General features: G+C 43.4%; 1 protein-coding gene across 1 annotated transcript; it reads right to left on the bottom strand.

Moving 5' to 3' along the window:
• Positions 1–5045: 5045 nt before the first annotated feature.
• On the bottom strand, positions 5046–14465 carry SLC16A12 (solute carrier family 16 member 12). Its single transcript, XM_075717857.1, has 6 exons — positions 14356–14465; positions 12234–12337; positions 10839–10982; positions 7811–8402; positions 6437–6696; positions 5046–5308 (listed from the first exon to the last, which is right to left on the bottom strand). Exons 1-6 carry the CDS (start codon positions 14463–14465, stop codon positions 5046–5048), a joined length of 1473 nt encoding a protein of 490 aa, XP_075573972.1.
• Between the last annotated feature and the right edge of the window lie 5538 nt (positions 14466–20003).

The following is a 20003-nucleotide window of genomic DNA, read 5'->3' as shown; positions in this document are numbered from 1 at the left end:
TTGCACTGAAGAATTAAACTGCACAAACGAACATCTGTCTAGTTTACCCAAAACTGCACTCTCAGGAACTGCTACAGCAAACATCTGGAGAGGAAAGAAAGGCAGTCTTTGAGATGTCAAAGAGATGGGTATCTGCAGCCATGCTTGTGAGACAAACCAGGGATAGAAAACACACACAAGAAATGTACTCAACTGGACATAGAGTGCAGAGTGCAGCTAGAGCCAAGAGTTGCTCGAGCACTGGAGAACAGGGCAGCAGAATGCAATGTCTTGATGAAACGTCAAGAAACCTCTCCTCTCTCAGCTCTCCCTCAAAGATTCTTTCATAATACAAGCAAAAGTAATCAGGAGCTTAACAGTGTACATAATACAACCCCATCTTCTTCTTAAGAAAGGGTTGGGGCAAAATCCATCCTTGTTTTCCAGCCACCTGCCAGCTTCAATTTAACAAAAAGAGGTGGCCCTACCTATGGAGAGAGCAGCAAGGGAGGGGAACAGGAAGGACTGGGAGCAGGACTGACACACCGCTCCTGAAAGCTGGCAGGAGCCAACAGTAGGGTTGAAGTCAGGAACTGATGACTACCGATGGTGCTGTGCTCAGCTATGTGGGCAAAAGGGTATGTTAAGCAACCTCACTGCCTTTCTCAATCTTGAGGCTTCTAAGGCCAGCATCATTGCCATCCAAACCCTCCTGAGGGCACAGAGGGCAGCAGGGAAGATGTCAAGGAAGAGGTGGTGCATGTTCCCAAAGCCCTGCTGGCACATCTGTGCTCCCCTCCACACCCTGCCACCAGGGCCTCTCCTGCCTCTCTCCTGGAAAATGAACCTTGCAGAAATAAGGAGAAGCAATAAAGTATTTTGAGAAAAATAAAGACTCAGAGCAGCTCGATCTTCGCCACAGTGAAGAAATTGAATGTGAGGCATAGTTATGCAAGAAATCTATTTATTGTGCCTTACCTTCTTTGGGCTCTGGAGGAGATTGCGCTGGACCGCAGTACTACCCGGGGATGCTCTGTGCAAACGCTGCCTTCTAGTCCTTGCCTAGTGCCTTGTAAATGAGGAGAAATGTTATTTCCCACAGGGTGGTGCTGCTGCATTGCCTGGCGTGGCAACAGAGGGAAGAGGCTGAGCTTGAGCTTCGGGAAGTGGACAAAACGAAACACGCATTTTGCAGTGTCCAAGTCAATAGGCAAAACCAGACCCACATAGAAGCCGAACACCTCTCAATTTGCACCCAAGTATGAATACATCACTGGAGCCTATGCTAGTGGTGCAGGGAAAAAAAGGAGTGAAGATAACCCTTCAGGAAGTATTTACTTATGAATCAAAAGCACCTTCCAAATTATATAGAAAACTCTACTGGAATAGTCACTTAGAAGAAGGTATTATTTATTGAGGCTATCCCTACTAAGGACTTTGTTATGCTGACCATGAAGTACTATTACAGCTTAACTTAAACAAGCTCTTCCTTCTCACACAAATTTGTAACACTTTAGAAAGCAGACGAGGAGTTGTTGTGGCAATATAAAATATATTCACCATCTAGTAGCACAGCCTTTGTTTTTCAGGAGATAAATTATCATCCAAGCTAGCAGAAATGTTTCAGGCTCAGTTTTCTCTTTTTTTCTGAAAACAGCATTACTTTTCAACAGAAGGTACTTGACTTTTCCAATGCTGTTTTCACACAATTTTTCAAGGTGCAATTTATTAAATGTTCCAAGGCTGATCTGATAAAAAAATATCAATAGAACATAAGTAACAGCAAAAGAATGATGATTTCCCCATTTCACACCTCATGGAATGGAAACAGATGGAATAATTTCAGCAGTTGTAAGCAGTTTCACTCACTCACACTGAATTCCCATTCACTGCACAGAATAGAGTATTATCCCAGGCAGGATTCATCTGAGGTAGAATCCGTCTGTTTCTGTCTCGGACAGATGTTACCGCAGCCAAGTCAGACCACACTGTCCCAGGAAGCCAGAGAGGCTCAGCGGTGCAGTGCTCCATTCAAGCTCGTATCCATCAGTGCTCATCAGGGCTGGTGGGAACACGCAGTGGTAGCTGGGGAAATTGTTCCCAACTAGCCCAGGTATCTCTGCCTATTGCTACACCATGCCACACCAGGAAATAGCCTCTGTGGAGAACAGTCTGAATATTATAATCTCTAAAAAAACATCACAGGTACAATAAATCATTTTTTAAAAATGGTGTAATCCAGAGACTTCTATAATGTGCCACCTGAAACATTTCACATGGCAGGATGAAGATGAGCTGCTCAGTTTGGGTTGTATGGACCAGGGTGTAGAAGTTTGGCATGAGGTTTTGCAAACCTGGATTGTATTCCCATTTCTTCCACTTGCAGGTCATTTCTTGTTATGCTTCCTTCCTTCAGTATCTGAGCGCGGGAGATCCATGACAGGGTTGATATTTCACAGTGTGTTTTATGCACAGAAAGCATCATTCGGGTATATAAGCTTTTGTCCATTGGCTTAATTCAGAGCAGAAACAGTGTTAGAAAACCCTGAAATAATTCTATCATTTCCTACAAAAGGTCTATGTATAAAATCAGTTGAATGTTTTCTGCTGAATTAGATACTTAAAACAAGAAACAAAGTTAAACACAAACCAGGAAAAGCCTATGAAAAAATATCTTGAAATAAAAAAAAAAGCTAATAATGTATTACACAGTATTGTTTACTGGGATAAAAATGCACATAGTATTATTCCAACAGGTTTTTATAATATGCAGTTCTGGCATGAACAACTGCTGACATGTCATGATGTGGTAAAAAAAGTAATTTTTTTGTAAAGTAAATGACAGCCACAACTTATAACTTGTTGAAATAGCTTATCTTCTTTGTAGACCACATATTCCCTACTTTTTGATATAAACTTTTGCATTAAGAGCTAAACCAGTATCTTCACCACTACTAATTAATAAAGCCGCCCTTTTTTCCTCCCAAATGTGCATATTCTTCCTAACTCATTAAGAAATACTTATGGATAATTTGTCTTTTTTTATGAACGTATGTTAAAAATCAAAATTCGGGTCCATGACTCACCTGCCATGCAGAGCTGAAAAAAGGTTATGTCGGTTATGTCATTAGTTTTAAGCAGTTTTTGCACTCCCGTCTCTAAATCTGTAGTCTGTGCATGTAAGTCATGCTACTGGCTCTGACCACACTTCTGAAGCAGGGCAGCAAGAAATGCTTTGTTTGAGCACAGACAACTGAAGTCAAACAATTTTAATATGTTATATTTGAAATACACATGAATAATAGAACTACTGGATACACATACTATTCATACATTAAAAAAATACATCATACCACTATGGCTGTACTCTTGGATCTAAATCAAATTTGTGAACATCAGTCTATTTTGCTTTCCCTTCTGAGGCACAGACTGGAATAGGACACTATGAGCAACCATTGAATACACTGCAGACGATTAACAAAACTACTAGTTCAGCACTGATAAAAATTATTTGGACTCTGATCAATTTGCTAATGAACAGCTAATGAATGCAGCTTTATACAGCATCAAAACACAGAAGTGATTTGCATTGCAGAATGTGAAGTTCCTCCATTGCTGACAACAGTTTCACTCTGGAAATGTAGAAACATCCCATTATTTATTAAATCATCACATCTGTAATTTACCCTACAGCTACAATGCTAGAGCTACATTGAGTCTATAGCTCCTGTGAAGCAGCCAGCTGTAGTATATTCCTCGCAGAAGTAGCAGGAAACCATTGGAAAATGGCAGCTGTTGTGTTCTGGCCATCCAGAACAAGTGATCTGATCAGCTCTTCACTTGGCACAAATGAGTAATTTGCAGCATCTGAAGATACAGCTCCTGGGTCCAAGAAGAGACAGACTTGCCACTGGAATACGCAAAAACAACTTTGCCAACATCCTGTTTACTAATAGCCTGTGGAGTGGGCAGTTTCTCGGTCATCTGCTTGCACGGACTCTAAATTTTTTCAACAGCTGCTGATTTTACAGGAGGAAGAGGCTCTGTATTTGGAAAAACATGAGCCTCTCCTCCGGTCTCCTGGGCTGCCTTTGGGCTTCTTCCAACTAATGCAGCTAAAGCAGGTTTGTCTACCAACATGCCTTGTCCCCCAGCACAAATTTACTCCTCTTCAGATAGCAGAGGAGCCACAGCAGCTCTTCTACCCTCCCAGACAAGGATCAGCTGGAGGCTCATACCTGGAATGTCAATGTTTAGAAATTCAAGATTTAAAGATATCCAGGAAAAAAAAAAGCAGCAACCACCTCAAAATTTTGCTGTAGGGGGCATAGAAAAATAGAATCACAGAATCACTGAATGCTTTGGGTTGGAAGGGACCTTTAGAGGTCATCTAGCCCAACCCCCCTGCAGTGAGCAGGGACAGCTTAAAATAGGTCTAAAGCCATATTTGAAGTTAAGTTGCAACTTATATACAAAATTCAGGCACACTATAAAAATTAAAGCTGCTCCAGAGATACTTTCAGCATAAATCACAGTTTCCTGCCAGATTTTCTAAAAAATAAAATAAAACAAAACAAAACTTTGGCATCTGAAACAGTTATTTGCAAAGAGTTTAATGCAGACTGATAAATGTGGAGGTTTTTTGGTGGTGTGATTAATCCATTGAAACATGACAGACCAGAAGACCAAAAAGCTTACTTCATTAATACTAGTTCTGAAATAATTTAAACTTCAGTGCTGGTGACTAATTACTTTATAGTTTTCTTTGGATTATAGCCAATTACCATCTTTGAGATTACCTGTGGAGTCGACATACTGGATTTCAAATAAATCTGTGAACATTTGTACCTACAAACTCTCTTTATTATCAGTCTAGCTTTCTTCTATTACTGCATTAGCCTGGTATTACTGTTGTTGTATGTAGATTTTTGCCAACTAAGACATGACAGAAAAATCTAACTGAGAGGTGCCTTGTTTCACAGGAGTAATATCTTCAATAGTGTAACACTACAGAACCACCTCCGTCTCAGTCACGGCTGTGCAGTGCTGAATCCTGACAGCGCTTGTCATCTGTTGCTGTAGCTGTTTGTATCTGCAGCCAAAAATTCAACATCCTTTTGGTCTAATTCTGCTGTGACAGAATAAGCTATTGCTCCATTTGTCCAGATGTGCTGCTTGGTGCCAGTATCATTGGTGAGTGACCACAAATGCGTTCTTTTGATTTTCTTTGCTAGTCTTGCAAAGCACAATAATGTTGAACTAAATATCATAGAAAATCCACACAGGAGGAATGATGCAGTGTAGCTGCCAGTTGTGTCCACAAGCCAACCTGTAGGAAAACAAGTCATGGGTTTTTAAAGGCCCACCAAAATTCTAATAATTTACAAATCCTGTGATCAATAGGAGTTTTATAAACTTCTGGAGTTATCACATATAAATACAATCAAACAATACAGGTTTATATCACTGTCACTACACTTTTACATCCTGAGGCAGGGAGGGATTTGCCCTCAGCAGGCAGATAAGATTTTTATGGGCTTTTGTTTAGAGGTCAAACTCATGAGAAAAGGCACAGCAGTCATCACCACAATAACTAAACAAACATCTTTCAACTGCATAGATTTAACTAGCAGTCTTTTGACATGCTTAGAGAGCCCTGGGATTAAATATTGTATGCATAAGATCCTCATACAGAAACTTCTAGTGAGCTATGCTCTAGGCTCATGCATCACTTAAAATAATTCAATTTTGCAGTATTTTTTGCTATGGAAAATTAAATTAAAAGCTTCAGAAGCAGAGATTAATTGGGAATTGATGTGAACAGCAGACAAAATATGCAAGACATATATATACATGGCTGTTTGAAAAAAGATCTCTGTCCTTCCACAATATTCAAAACTCTGTCAAGTTCTTTCTAAAGAGTAATAGGAGTACAGCTCTCATCCTTACTTCACTGTAATGGAACTGGTGGAGAAAGTGATAGTTTGATATTACAGTGATGAGCCTGTGACCAAACAGTAGTAAAGCTGTCTCACCCACCTGTTCAAAGCAGTCTGGAGATGAAAATACTAAGTCCCCCCCCAAAAAAAAGCCCTTGGAATGAAGCCCTCTTTAGGTAACATTTTCAAAATCGTGTAATTTTACAGCAAAATCTTTTGTTCCTTCTACCTGCACAATTTCTGAACTACATGAAGTGGTGATGTAACAGTTCTTAGGAGCCCCATTCCATACTGTTTTGTTTTTTAAATTTCAGCTCATTCTCTATGTAGAAATTATCCCATCAAGGCTTAAGTGGGATCTAGAGTCTTATGAAGGTCTAGGTGCGTTATCTCCCTGCCCAGGGGCTACCTCCACATTCAGTGTGCATTTGCTGTCCTTCCTCTCCCACATCATACCAACAGGTAAATCTGAAGTAGTGATAAGATTCAGATTATAGGAAAGTCATTTGTGAACTGACCTGCAACAGGTGGGCTCACCAGATATGGTATGGCATGCAGAAAACACACGACACCCAGTGCTGATGATAAGGAAGAAGTTCCCACTACATCTGCCGTCACAACAGGGATCAGCGTTACATAGGCTCCATCAAAGTAGCCAAAGGTAAATGAGAAAGGCACAAGCAAGGGGAAGTTTCGGAGAACCGGCAGGAAAAGACAACAGAGGCCATCCATTCCCACAGCAAAGAGGTAGCAAAAATGCCGATGCTTCTTCAGACACCTGCAAATTTCAAAACAGAAGAGAAAAAGGTTATCACTGGACACAGCATCTCAGTGTCTATACCCTGGCATGCAGCACTTCAGTCTCTCTTTTATATAGCTCAAATTTAAGTCCATTTTCTTATACAGTCTTCAAGATTAGAAGCTCAACACTGACGAGCCCAAGTAGGGAAAGCTGCCGACCTACAGCTGCAGAAACATCTAGTAAGCAGCAGCCCATACTGCCTGCTGTTTCTTCGGGCTGCCCCTAGTGAGGGGAGCCACTCCGCTGCCGGGATTTTGCAGCCCTCTGAAGTTTCAATGTTCAAAGCAGTATTCCATCAGGCTTTACATCCCAGCTCAGCAAAGTGCTCCCAGTATTATACAAAAAAAATATTACAGTATACTTCTCATAGCTGTCTTTCTTTTCATCAGCCCTCAAACACTGGAGTTAGCGTGAGCTAAGCGAGATGGCCATTCTCTTTCTCCCTGCCCCACAAAACCAATGATTGATTTTTTCCCCACAAACTGAATACATGTAAAGGATGTGTCAAAAAATCAAAATCCTTCTTAATTTAGCTAGTCTCTACTGATGTTACAGATGCTGCACGCAGATGGTGCAGTGAGCTGAGTTAGCAAAGCATGGCGAATTCTCATATACTGGAAAACGTGTAACAATTTGAGGTCAGTTCTTCTGAGTATATGCCTGACAGTGTTGGGCCAGACCTTTGACCCTTTTCCATGACTTCTGTGCCTCCCCAGCAGCACAAAAGAGATGGGAAGGCAGAGGAAGTAGAGTGACATCCTTTAGGAAATAGGTACAGAGGATCACGCTCAACATACCTCAGGTGGGGGTTACGTTTCCACTGTCAAATGCAAGAGCTTTGCACAAACACATCATTTCTTCAGGAAAAAAAGAAATTAAACCAGCAGTATTCAACAAACTCAGAACAGACAAAAACATTAAATAGTAAGCATTTCAGAAAGTTAGACTGCATGTTGGTGTTTTTTTTTTTTTTAAAGTTACACATCCTACAGAAAAAGTCCATAATGTTAACTTTTATATGTATTACATGTCACTTGCATCCAGCCTCCCACCAGCTAAAGCTTACACTTGCTTAGCTGTAAGCCATTACCTTCTGTCTGTTAGCCATCCAAAGGTGATATTACCAATGATGTCTATGACCCCAAGGATGGACATGAGGAAGGCAGCCTGGTGATGACTTACTCCAACACTCAAAGCATAAGGCACTAGGTAGACAAAAAGAGGGCTACAGCCATATGCCATAAATAAAACTGACACTGCCAGCACCATGAAGCCTGGCATCAGTAAAAAGTCATATTCCTTCCACGAACAGTAGCATAAACATTCATGAGACCACGCTTTGATTAAAGGTGAACAGATGGACATTTGCTTTAAGCCTTGCTTCTGCGCTTCGGGGACATAATCCTGTTCAAGAGACTCAGGAGCAGTTTTACGGTCCTCCTTAAGAGCAATAGGCCGCATCAAGGCACCACAGACACAGAGGTTTAAAACAAAACCTCCCAGTATGAGTAAAGCTCCACGCCAGGAAAACTGCTCGATTAAAAGCTGGACAACAGGGGCCAGGATGAAGGTACCAATTCCACTTCCTGACATGGCTATTCCATACGCCAGCGCTTTCTTTTTGTTGAAATATTTGCCCACCATCGCAATGGCTGGAGAATAACAGAGTGCAAACCCAAGTCCTAGAAGAGAGAGCACAGTGCAGATGGTTTAATACTGAGCATGACACATGGAACACATTAAATTAAACCACGTAACCTACTTTCATTAGCACAAATTAACAGGAAGTTTTTTCTGATTATGTATCACGCAGCTCAGTCACAGTGTGAGGACAAACCAGGATGACTCCTTTCTTCCTCTGTCAGGGTCACTGACTTGACAAACCTAACGGATCATCATTAATCCACGATAACAATGCTCAGAAAGAAGTGATGGGGTTCACTTAACAAGAACAAGGACGATGAATGAACGTCAGAAATAGTGTGTCAGCCCCTCCTGGATGCAAGATGAGGTCTTGCCCCCGGGTCTGCACAGATGCTGGCACTGGGCACACTGGCCTGATGAGGCACCACTTTGTGTTTTGGTCTGTTGCAACCCTGAACATTAATTTTCAGGTCTCTGAAACACCGTACAAAGAGTCTGTCTCTGTTACTAATATTCTACAATAAACCTTTTTTAGTCAGCTAAACAAACTCCAAGCAGCAGCTGCTTGGAGTCCTGACCATTTTAAACCCCTGCCTATAAGTAAAGAGGGGGGGAAAAGCCTCAAAAAACAAAGCCATGACTAATTTAGTAAACAAATAAGATCCATCTCTTGGACTGGGAAAAAGATTGCGGTCTCTGCTGCAGAACCAGAGAGCAGATTTTAATCATCAAATGCTTGCCCTAACACTAAAACATATCAGCTGCAGAAATGAGCTCCTGACAAGGGTTTTGGAGCATGTCCTACACTGAGGGTAAAATGGTCCCCATTGCCTTTGGCAGAACTTGCCAATAGAGGAGATAATCACCCGGTGCCGTAACCAGCTTGCCACGTCCTCCTCAAAGGCCGCACTGTGCTGGGTGGGCACTAAGCCTGCCAGGACGGCATAAGTGGATTAGAGGGGCTCTGGGCAGTGGGTGCCCACTCTGGCACCCCTCAGGAAGCGAGGGGAGAAGCAGGGTAGAGAGCTGGGGTTGGACCTGTGTGGGCAGAATTGCTGGAGGAGCAGCCCTGAGCTGTAGCTCATCATCACTCAAGAGCTGTGAAAATCATACTCTATTTGGTGTACACACCATTTATTTTTTAGCTAGTTGGCAGGGGGAAATAGGTCCCCAAAAAAGCCAATAAATGTCCTGTCAAAAGTGGAAATGCAAAGTTTGGGGCTGAAAACATTTTCATACCTCTTAGAAGGAACTCTGCTGCTTATTGCCACTCCCCCATCTCACCTCTGCTTCACTCCTCACAGTTTCAAGTCCTGCGGCTTTTATAGATTGAGACCTTCACCAGTTATGCTCCCACCTCCTCCCTGGGTTGGGGCAGCACCTCTAGCCTTTACAAACAGTTCATCTCTCCATTAATCAGTCCCCACAGACTAGAAGTTCACTGCTTGTAGAATTGGCTCTTTACAACTCCATGTACAAAGCACTACTGCTTTTTCACCTCAGTATTCACAGCAGTTCTCACTAAGGAAGCCTCAGTGGCATTAGCATGGTATGTGGCACACTCTCTGGAGTTACAAGGAGCCTTTTTATTTGTTATGAACACATTTGTCAAAGATTAACATTGTAATACAGGAGTGGCATGCACTACAATAAGGATTTTATTTTTTAAAAAAAAAAACAAATAAGCTGTTGGCAGCATGTGAACTGCAGTAATTCCACCAACTTGTTACTAAACAGCAGGGGACCAAGTACAAGGGCTTATATCACCGTGGCTACCAGGTCAGTATTAATGAGGATGGAATGTCAGTGTGACCGTGGGCACCTCTCAAGTTCCTCTGTGCACAGCAAACATGGGGAGATAGGACAGAGCAAAGATATTTTTTACCACCATACCTGAACACAAATGGAGGAGCTGCTACAGCAACACTACCAACCAGCAATTTGTTTGCTTTTCAAATGGAATGTAATGCAGACAAAAATAAGGTGCACAGCTGAGGTACCACGTATTTACCCAGTGCTCCTCTGCCTGCTTACTCTTTCAGTTCAATTTAAACTTTTTTTTTTTTAATATGCAAATATTTTGGGACAGTCTAGAACTCCTACCATAACAAATTCTTCCCAAATCACAGGCAAAAAAGGAAACATTTTTGTGTATCACCTGCAACAGCAGTCCTTCCTGACCCCCATAATTTCAGAACTTCATCCATAGTCCTCTCTCTAACAGAAGTCAAAGAGTTGCTTTTGCAGTATGCTGCATTTGGGCTGTATGAGACTCACTGAGTGCTGAAACCCTCACAAGGCAGCCAGAGCCTCTCTTTTACAATGAGGGGAACAGGTCTGAGTTATCTTTATTGACCAGTGCAGTGGCAATATGACATGGAGAAGAGATCACCCCTCTTGAAAGGAAGGACCATCATTTTTAACACTCCCATGTTGTTTTCCTGGCAGGAACAAAGGGGCTGAATGCCTCCTACCTGTAAGGACTCCTAGCGATAAGTAGAGATGTTCCAGGCTGGTGGCGAATGAACTCAAAATCAGTCCAGTAGATGCAAGCAGGCCTCCTAGCATGATACCAACTTGGCAGGATACATGATTACTGATTAAACTCCCAAGTGGGGCTTCAAAGAAACAAATAAAGCTGGTAGTTAATGGCAGGTCCTCACACACAGTTTGTTACAACAGTCATCAAGGAAAGGGAAGCAGTAGGCAAGCAGGAGAAAACGGCGATCACAGCTACCCCGAGTGGTCTTCCAACATCCCCCCTATCACAATGGTGCGAGCACCAAAAAACTTCTAAAAATTATTTTCCTGAAAGTCAGGATAAAACTGAAATTTACAGTAGCTTTCTCAGCAGCCATTTTAGTAGATCAAAGTAATTACGGGACACAGATACTCTGCAGTTTTTGGGGTCAACAGAGGCCACAGCAACAGCCCACACTGTTCACTGCTTCCTGCTTACAACACTGAGACCTCTCCCCACCTGGATTTTGCACTTCAGCCCTCAGTAACTGCAGGCGTCCTTCCTCGCTCCTCCCTAGCCTTGTGGGCTCTGCATCAGACCCAAACAGAAGAGATCTCACATCTTTTGGACCATCTCCAGGGCTGCCACCCCTCTCCTGCACTTCTCCAACATTGATGGCTCCCAGATCACCCTGCCTCTACCATGGGGCATCATCACCAGCCCTCTCCCTCTCTGCTACCTGCAATGCTGGGAAAAAGTTATCCTTATTTCTCTTTTTTCCTAAGATATAACCTGGCTGACACAAGAGAGCTTCTTTTATTCCAGCTGTGACCCTGTGCTTTCATAGCAATTCTCATGGATTAACCCTCTTCCACAGGATTAGGGCATGGATTTTCACCCAGCTGTACAGTCTTAAAGTAAACCCATGAGAAATTCGGTACAACTGCTGCATTGATGCATGTCATTTTTAGTAACAGTGAATTTTCTTCTAAGGGACAAGACTATTTGTAAACATACAAGTTTGCTAAAAGGAGGGTGACTGTGACTTGATCTGAAGGCAAGATGTACATCCTGTGCCAAGACTCAAATATGATTCCAATCAAAAGGCAAAGGAAACAAGCGCTCAGTTAGTAGCTCTCAAACACGACTTGTCCCACTAGACCTCAACAAAAGTACATTTCTGAAAACTTAGATCATTTGACAAAACAAAGGTCTGCTGCTTTTCTGGAGTATGAAGACACTCCCTTCCTGCACAACCATGCTGGGGGAAGCAGCTTGGATATACCATACCCCAGAGAGCCTACAAGATCTATCTTTCCCAGCTGACTCCACCAACTTGTGAACACACTAAAACCAGATGGAGCTGAAGAAAAAGCAGCCACATTAGTCTTAAAAGGGTAATACACACCACAGAGCATTGTAGCACAGTCGACAATGGAGTGGATCCAAGCTGTTCTGGCATAATCCTGCCCAAAGTATGCTTGGAACTCCACAAAGAAAATGGAGATGCACCTAGGAAAGAAAACATGAACACCAATCTGTTGAACATGGGATATTTTGCATCACAGAAAACACTGGTCTTGCTCCTCAGGTATAAAGAGTACCGACTTGAAGGTCCTCTCCAGCTCCCAGGAAAATCAAATCTGTGGTTTGCCTAAATCCCAATGAGATGAAGAAATTTTTAAATAGTTTCTAAGGGATATTGGAAATGAAGGGCTACCTTATGCATGAGGGGCAGGACATGAAATGATGTGTGCAAGTTGAATAATTCCAACAGTACTCTGTGTAAGGCACCCTAGGCTAGGGTGATTCAGCCCGAGAAGAATCCTTGTTTTGCACTGGCAACAACTGAATTGGTGTCCAACTATTAGCCCAACAGTGGGAGTAGACAATTAGGCTGATGTAGAACCTAATTCAGACAGAGAATTACTCCAGAGAGGTTATGAATTTTATAATACCATGTTTCTCACTGTGGTATCTGCTGCTAGATTTTTATAACTCATATTATTTTTAACTGAAATGAAATTGAAGTTGTAATTATGACCAGCAATTTATAGCCCACATCATGATGTTGCTTCCCTGGTACACAAAGCCCCAGCTCCCCAGTTCTTCACTGACCTGGTTGCTCGCTCATGGTGGCATACACATCTGCACGAACTGGCAGGGCAGGGCCAGCATAGTACCTATAGAGCCAACACCACCTATAGCTGTGTGTTCATGGATGCACAAGTGCAAAGCAAGTGAAAAGCAACTCCTCATGAACAGAGAATCAAAACACAGCAGGAGCCCATGGACCTTCCAACAGTTTATTAAAATGTTTCCAGGAGAGGTTATTTTGCTCTGCTTAACGAGTGTTACTGTTCTACCTCTCTCTGCAGGAGAACGGATTAAAAGACTGCATAGTTTCATTCTGGAATAACCACTTTCTTCAGCTTTTTTTCTCGCACATACTTCATTCTTGTATATACTCTAGATGTGTGCCAGTCATTAAATGATTTCTTGGATGTAACACATCTCACACACGAAAAAGGAATTAAATCCAACTAGGAAGTCTCTACCGTTATTATGGAATTGGTACATTTGTGTACATAAATTAACACTGCATCAAGGTTTCCATATCCCTTTTATGCTGTTGACTCCAAGAACCTAGACTTTAGATCCCTAAACCTGGCAGCTTTATTTTAAAAGAAATGTAAAATTTAGGTAGGAAACACTGTATTTACATTACACTGACTGTCCAACAAGACACTGTCTCAGTGTTCCTCACTTACCAGGGTGCTTATCTCTCTGCTTAATATAGCTTAAATGTCCATGTTCACACACACCAGGCTCCTGTGTCTCCAGCTGACATCAAAGTCACCCAACAGCAGCTGTGGAAGCAATCTCACCCCAGATGTATACATTACGTTAATGCAAGGCAGCAGTCTATTCCTGCTCTTTCTATTTCTGAGGAGTCTTTTTGAGAAAATATGTTCTACATATTCTGGATACCAGAAGGGTGCGGAGAGGGGCCTCCTCTCTAGGGCATGGACCTTCTCGGGCAGGATGGTACCTGAAATGTTTGCAGTGGAAGGGGGTATTTACAGGTTTCTCAGATAGACTCAGGAGCCAAGCAAACCCACTGGGACCAGCACAAATAAGCACGGCTGTGGGGTCAGAGGGACACAGCAGACCCAAAAAGACCCTGCGTGATTCCGCCCGCCCCTGACCAAACCACCACAGCCTGAAAGAACGCCGCCTGCCTGAGTCTTTGATTCTGAAAAAAATCAAGGAGAGGGTGTTGAGAGACAGAGCAGCTGTCAGAGGAGGTGAGACTAAAACCAGAGGGCTCATAATCCCTCAGCCGTCCCCACAGCCTTAGGGATTTCAGGAAGCCTTTAAAAACGTAGCAAGAGAGAGGTTTGTAGCTAGCGAGGACAGCCCCTGCGGCTGTGGGACATCAGGGGAGATCCCAAATCCTCTTCCTAAGGGGAAAAGAAAAAGGGGTAATGCCACGAACAGGTCAGAAAGACAAGAAGCAGCCGCTTTACCTCGTCACGGCCCTGGTACAGATAGTGACAAGGAAGCAGCCGGCAACGATCATCCACCCCCAGCCTCCATCGGGAGGGCCGGCGTGGCGGGCCCGCTGGGGCGAGGCCATGGCGCAGGCCGGGGCGGTTCCTCCCTCCTCCCTGCCTCAGTGGCAGGGGCTGAGTCCGGCCGGCTTGCCGAGTGCAGGCCGGGGCTGCCGGGCACACGGGTTACTGGCCATCTGAAGGGAGAGAGAGAGAAAAAACAGGCAGAGAGGGAATCAGGGTACGTCGCACGTGCTGCAACCTGCATGGCTGGGCTAGGACACGCTGCTTCGTCTTTACTGCATAAAAGCAAAGGTTTTCTTTCAAATGCAGTTTATGAAAATTTGTTGGAGGCACGAGTGCCATCAGAATTTGTCCCCGTGTCTGCTCTCATTTATTTCAGGGTAATTTGCCCAGCAGTTACATCCTAGCACGACACCCTTTTCCCCGACAAATGTCACAGCACATACACGTAGTCACACACTTCACTGGTGCCAGCCACTGCAGCTCATCTACCTTCAGTGGGCTCCCCCTGCTCACACCAGTCCCTGGCCTGAATTGTATTTTCAATTGCAGTCTCCACTCAAAGCAGCTATTCTTCCTTGTACACAATTTAGTGCGAAGTTTTTGTTTGAGGGAATACAGTTTTCACCTTTGTATGAAAAGGGAACATTCGCTGCAAAATCAGAGAAGATCCGATGATGAAATGACCTCATTGTTCTCACAAGCCAAACCTTAGACGAAGGCTGTAATCAGGCAGGACATGGTGACTTCATTTTCTGAGCACAGATGATTCACTGAAGGTTAGAGCTAGCTTGTCCCCCTCTTTCACCCACTTAAATCAAAGCAGTGTCTGCATCCAGGCCATAACATGGACTCTAAATGCACACTGAGTGCTGCAGGACACTGCAGGGAGACCAAATGGCGCCCACTGGACCCTGTATGAGTAACTGAGTGGTGTGTTGGAGTAGCTTTGCTAATACTGTGGGTGTCACCAGCAGCCAGGGACCAACAGCCCTTAGTCCTTCCTGCATCAGTGACTGCATGGCAGGGCTAGACTGAGGGACCCAAAACACCCCATTCTGCTCAGTGAAGGAACACGCAGCACTGGCTGTCAGTGCTGGGTTTCAGACCATGGTTTTGCCATCACCAGAAGGCACCTAGCCCCTGGGTGAATCAAAGATTTATAAGACATAAGCAAACTATCTGGGATATCTTTCAGTTTTGCTTAGAAAGAAACCTCAAATAGCTTCTGCATCACCTAATATGACAGATACTGAATATGCAGCATTCCCGCTAACAAGGACCACAAGCTTCCCAGGAACTGTTACCTGTTACAGCACGTAAGAGGGCTGCAGAGCTCCTCAAAAGTGCAGCTCAAGCTACATGGCTACTAATGTGCCTTCTCAGTCCTTGAAGCCGTTCGGCCAGGTGATGCTCAAGGCTTGGCTCTGCAAAGCCCAGAACTCCCTGACCCAAAACAGCAAGGCACCCCAGAGCCAACCCTAAATATCACCACAGGTGAACCTTTGAGAAGTATTCATTGGCTGCCCCTCTGAGATATCAGAAGGTGCATCTCAAAAGCATTACAAAATTATTTCAGGAAAACATATACACATTGCCAAACTTAAAGGTGAACAAAATAGGAGAAAACAGGAATGACAAAACAAACAAAAAGCACAACACTTTGAAAGCTTAGCTGAATTCCTACTAGGCTGTAAATAATACCCTGTAACAACACTGTACAAGAGAATCAGTGGACTCTTTTTAAAAAGTTTGGGTAGTCTTCTGATTTAAAAAGAATAAGGAGCGTTATCCTAATGTACCCAATTGGCTTTCAAAGCCCAAGAATTGCAGCTGATCATACAGGGCATGATCAAGCCCTATACGCTAACACAACACAGCCCATAAATACTAAAAATAGAAAAATCAAGTGCAATTTTCAAAGACAGGGGTTAAGTCCAAAAGCCATTGGCTGTGCTGTCGTATGAGGCACCTGAACTGGCACAGGAAGTGAACAGCGAAGAGAACCGTTCGTAACCTCACGACAAAATGTGTGCTTGTCAACACTTCTGAGCAGTGATTTAAGGTAACCATGTTTGAAAATGTATCCTTGAAAAACATCGGTGAAAAGAAATACCCACAAAAGGTGCCAAAAATATATTATACCACCACCACCCAGTTACACAAGCTAAAAAAAGCTACCATTAAATATCTGTTCCAGGTCTTTGTGTATTCGTCAAGTCCCACTTATTTGTGCTTCTGTGCTAGTCAGCCTGTTAGCTATCACACATTTTACTTTAGGCCAAAAATGCTGTATACTATTTGGAAATAAAAATTACTATCCTATTTTCTCTCTTCATATAATAGGCTTTGCTAATATTTATTTGTAAGTAAATATTTCTATAAAGCATTGTAATAATTCACAGCTCAAAGCAATGCCCACAATAAGCATTAGAACATGTACTAATGCTGTCTTTATTCTCTTCTCTTCCATTGTCACAAACATCTGTTTCATCATAAGTTAAATTGTATTATAAAGTCTTTGCAAGGTCTGTGTTATTCTCTGTGTTTATATGGAGTTTAGCACAATAGGGATCTTCACTGCAGCATGAAGTGCTATTACAATATAACCCACAGTAATGAACTAGAAGAGAGCTCAGGTATGATAAAAAGAAAATCTCTAATGACCTGCTTTGCTTGCCATTTCCGTGGCTCTTTAGAGAGATACACAGTGCTCCGCTCCGCCTGATTATGTGCGTGCTTCACTCTTTATAAAGAATAGGCCACATCTCAAACGGGACATCTGATGTAGCTATAGTTTAGGTTATATAGCAATGGTCACAGCAGCTCACAAAGATCAAACAAGAATTCATGGCTGGGGTTACAAGAGCTTTTTTAAGCAGCCACTAAACCTGGTATCTCATGCATAAAGGCTTCTAAGTGAGTTTAAAGGGTCCCAGCTGGATGCAGTCTTTACAAGTTCATTCCTACAGCTAATTAGAAAAAACACACAAAGCAAATGAGATCCAAATGAGTTTACAATTTTAAACCTCAGCTTTGAGGTATTCAATTGCTAGGACTTACATACATAAAAGATCAATGAAAACCCTGGAATGGAGACCAGGACAGTTTGCCTTTTCCAACACAACTTTCTAATACACAGCAAAAAAATGCCAATGCAGCTGACAGAGCTTTCTGAGCAGCCTCTGCAGGTGCCTGCATGACCCCAAGGACATCACTGGCCTCTTCACAAGCCTTGTGATGTTTTGCTTGAAGTGTAAAGTTCGTGTTTTGACCTTACCTATTTGCTTCAGGACAAACATACAGCAGTGCCAGTGTGTACCCACACCCTCCTTCTGTCCCCACTATGTTCTGAAACAAACTCTGACACAAACACAGACAAATTGAGGAAAAAAGGTACAAGAGATTGGCTAATGCAGTAAAATAAGAAAGTACGTGTGTAGGCAAGTATAGCGTTATTCACAAAATCTATGAGGGAGGCTGAAAATGCCTTCAGTCAAAAGTTAATTAGAAGATGCTGGGCACGTGATACAGAAGACAGACACATCCATGGACTTGCCACTTGACACATTCTGTATTTGCCTTCCAGCATGTGCTGTCAATTTGTGAGCAACCATACATCCAGACAACAGTCAGTTTTGCAGGGTTTATGTTACATTTTGAGTAAGCTGACATGAACTAATGACTGATTGTTTCTCTTTAACTAATAGGGTCAGTTATACATCCTTTTTGTATAGTTCCAAGCAACAACTGTCTTATTAAATATGTGCAAATATCGATCAAGTTATCTGATGCCTAAGGCAGCGGGTACATGATTCTTCATGCTGGATCAGTGAATGACCAGATCATCAAGCAGTACAATTTGATGCAAAAGGTGACATTGCGGCAGGGGTCTGCTACAGGCCACCCAATCAGGAAGACCGAGCTGATGAGGGCCTGTATAGACAGATAGGAGCAGCCTCACGTTCACAAACCCCAGTCCTCAATGGGGACTTCAACCACCGCCGTACCTGTTGGAGGGACAACACAGCAGGGCATCCACAATCCAGAAGGTTTCCTAGAATGCTTTGATGATAACTTCCTTCTCCAAGTGATAGAGGAGCCAATGAAGAGAGGTGCTATGCTGGACCTTGTTCTCACCAACAAGAAGGGACTGGTGGGGAATGTGAAGCTCAAGGGCAGCCTTAGCTGCAGTGACCATGAAATGGTGGAGTTCAAGATCCTTAGGGCACCAAGGAGGGTGCACAGCAAGCTCGCTACACTGGGCTTCAGGAGAGCAGACTTTGGCCTCTTCAGGGATCTGCTTGGTAGAGTACCATGGGATAAAGCCCTGGAGGGAAGAGGGGCCCAAGAAAGCTGGTTGTTATTCAAGGATCACCTCCTCCAAGCTCAGGAGCAATGCAGACCAACAAAGAGGAAGTCACGCAAAAATGCCAGGAGGCCTGCACGGACGAACAAGGAGCTCCTAGACAAACTCAAACATAAAAAGGAAGCCTACAGAGGGTGGAAGCAAGGACAGATAGCCTGGGAGGAATACAGAGAAATTGTCTAAGCAGCCAGGGATCAGGTTAGGAAAGCTAAAACCCTGATAGAATTAAATCTGGCCAGGGACATCAAGGGCAACAAGAAAAGCTTCTCTATATATGTCAGTGATAAAAGGAAGACTCGGGAAAATATGGGCCCTCTCTGGAAGGAAATGGGACACCTGGTTACCCAGGATATGGAGAAGGCTGAGGTACTCAACGACTTTTTTTGCCTCAGTCTTCACAGGCAATTACTCAAGCCACACCACCCAAACAGCAGAAGGCAAAGGCGGGGACTGGGAGAATGAAGAACTGCCCACTGTAGGAGATCAGGTCGGAGACCTTCTAACGAACCTGAAGGTGCCTAAGTCCATGGGACCTGATGAGATGCATCCACAGGTCCTGAGGGAACTAGCAGATGAAGTTGCTAAGCCACTATCCATCATATTTGAGAAGTTGTGGCAGTCCAGTAAAGTTCCCACTGACTGGAAAAGGGGAAACAACACCCAGTTTTAAAAAGGGAAAAAAGACAGACCTGGGGTACTACAGGCTAGTCAGTCTCTCCTCTGTGCCCAGCAAGATCATGGAGGAGATCCTCCTGCAAACTATGCTGAGGCACATGGAAAATAAGGACGTGACTGGTGACAGTCAACATGGCTTCACTAAGGGCAAATCATGCCTGACAAATCTGGTGGCCTTCTACAACGGGGTTACGGTGTTGATGGATAAGAGAACTGATGTCAGCTACCTGGACTTGTGCAAAGCATTTGACACTGTTCTGCATGACATCCTTGTCTCTAAATTGGAGAGAGACATGGATTTGATGGATGGACCACTTGGTGGATAAGGAATTGGCTGGATGGTTGCACTCAAAGAGTTGCAGTCAATGGCTCGATGTCCAAGTGGAGACCAGTGACGAGTGGCGTTCCCCGGGGGTTGGTATTGGGACTGGCATCATTTAACATCTTTGTTGGCAACATGGACAGTGGGATTGAGTGCACCCTCAACAACTTTGCTGATGACACCAATCTGTGTGGTGCAGTTGACATGCTGGAGGGAAATGATGCCATCCAGAGG

The sequence above is a fragment of the Pelecanus crispus genome, chromosome 10 (assembly GCF_030463565.1).
Source record: "Pelecanus crispus isolate bPelCri1 chromosome 10, bPelCri1.pri, whole genome shotgun sequence".
Classification (NCBI taxonomy): Eukaryota; Metazoa; Chordata; class Aves; order Pelecaniformes; family Pelecanidae; genus Pelecanus; species Pelecanus crispus.
The sequence above is the reverse complement of the archived record's forward strand: the minus strand, read 5'-3'. Positions and strand labels throughout refer to the sequence as shown.

Excerpts from the sequence above, each read along its gene's own strand:
- SLC16A12 (XM_075717857.1), bottom strand. The coding sequence starts at position 14,465 with ATGGCCTCGCCCCAGCGGGCCCGCCACGCCGGCCCTCCCGATGGAGGC. Across the intron at positions 10,983-12,233 it reads CTGTGCTACAATGCTCTGTG|CCCCACTTGGGAGTTTAATC; the intron begins GTGTGTATTACC and ends GTTTCTTTGAAG. Across the intron at positions 8,403-10,838 it reads ATCGCTAGGAGTCCTTACAG|GACTTGGGTTTGCACTCTGT; the intron begins GTAGGAGGCATT and ends TCTCTCTTCTAG.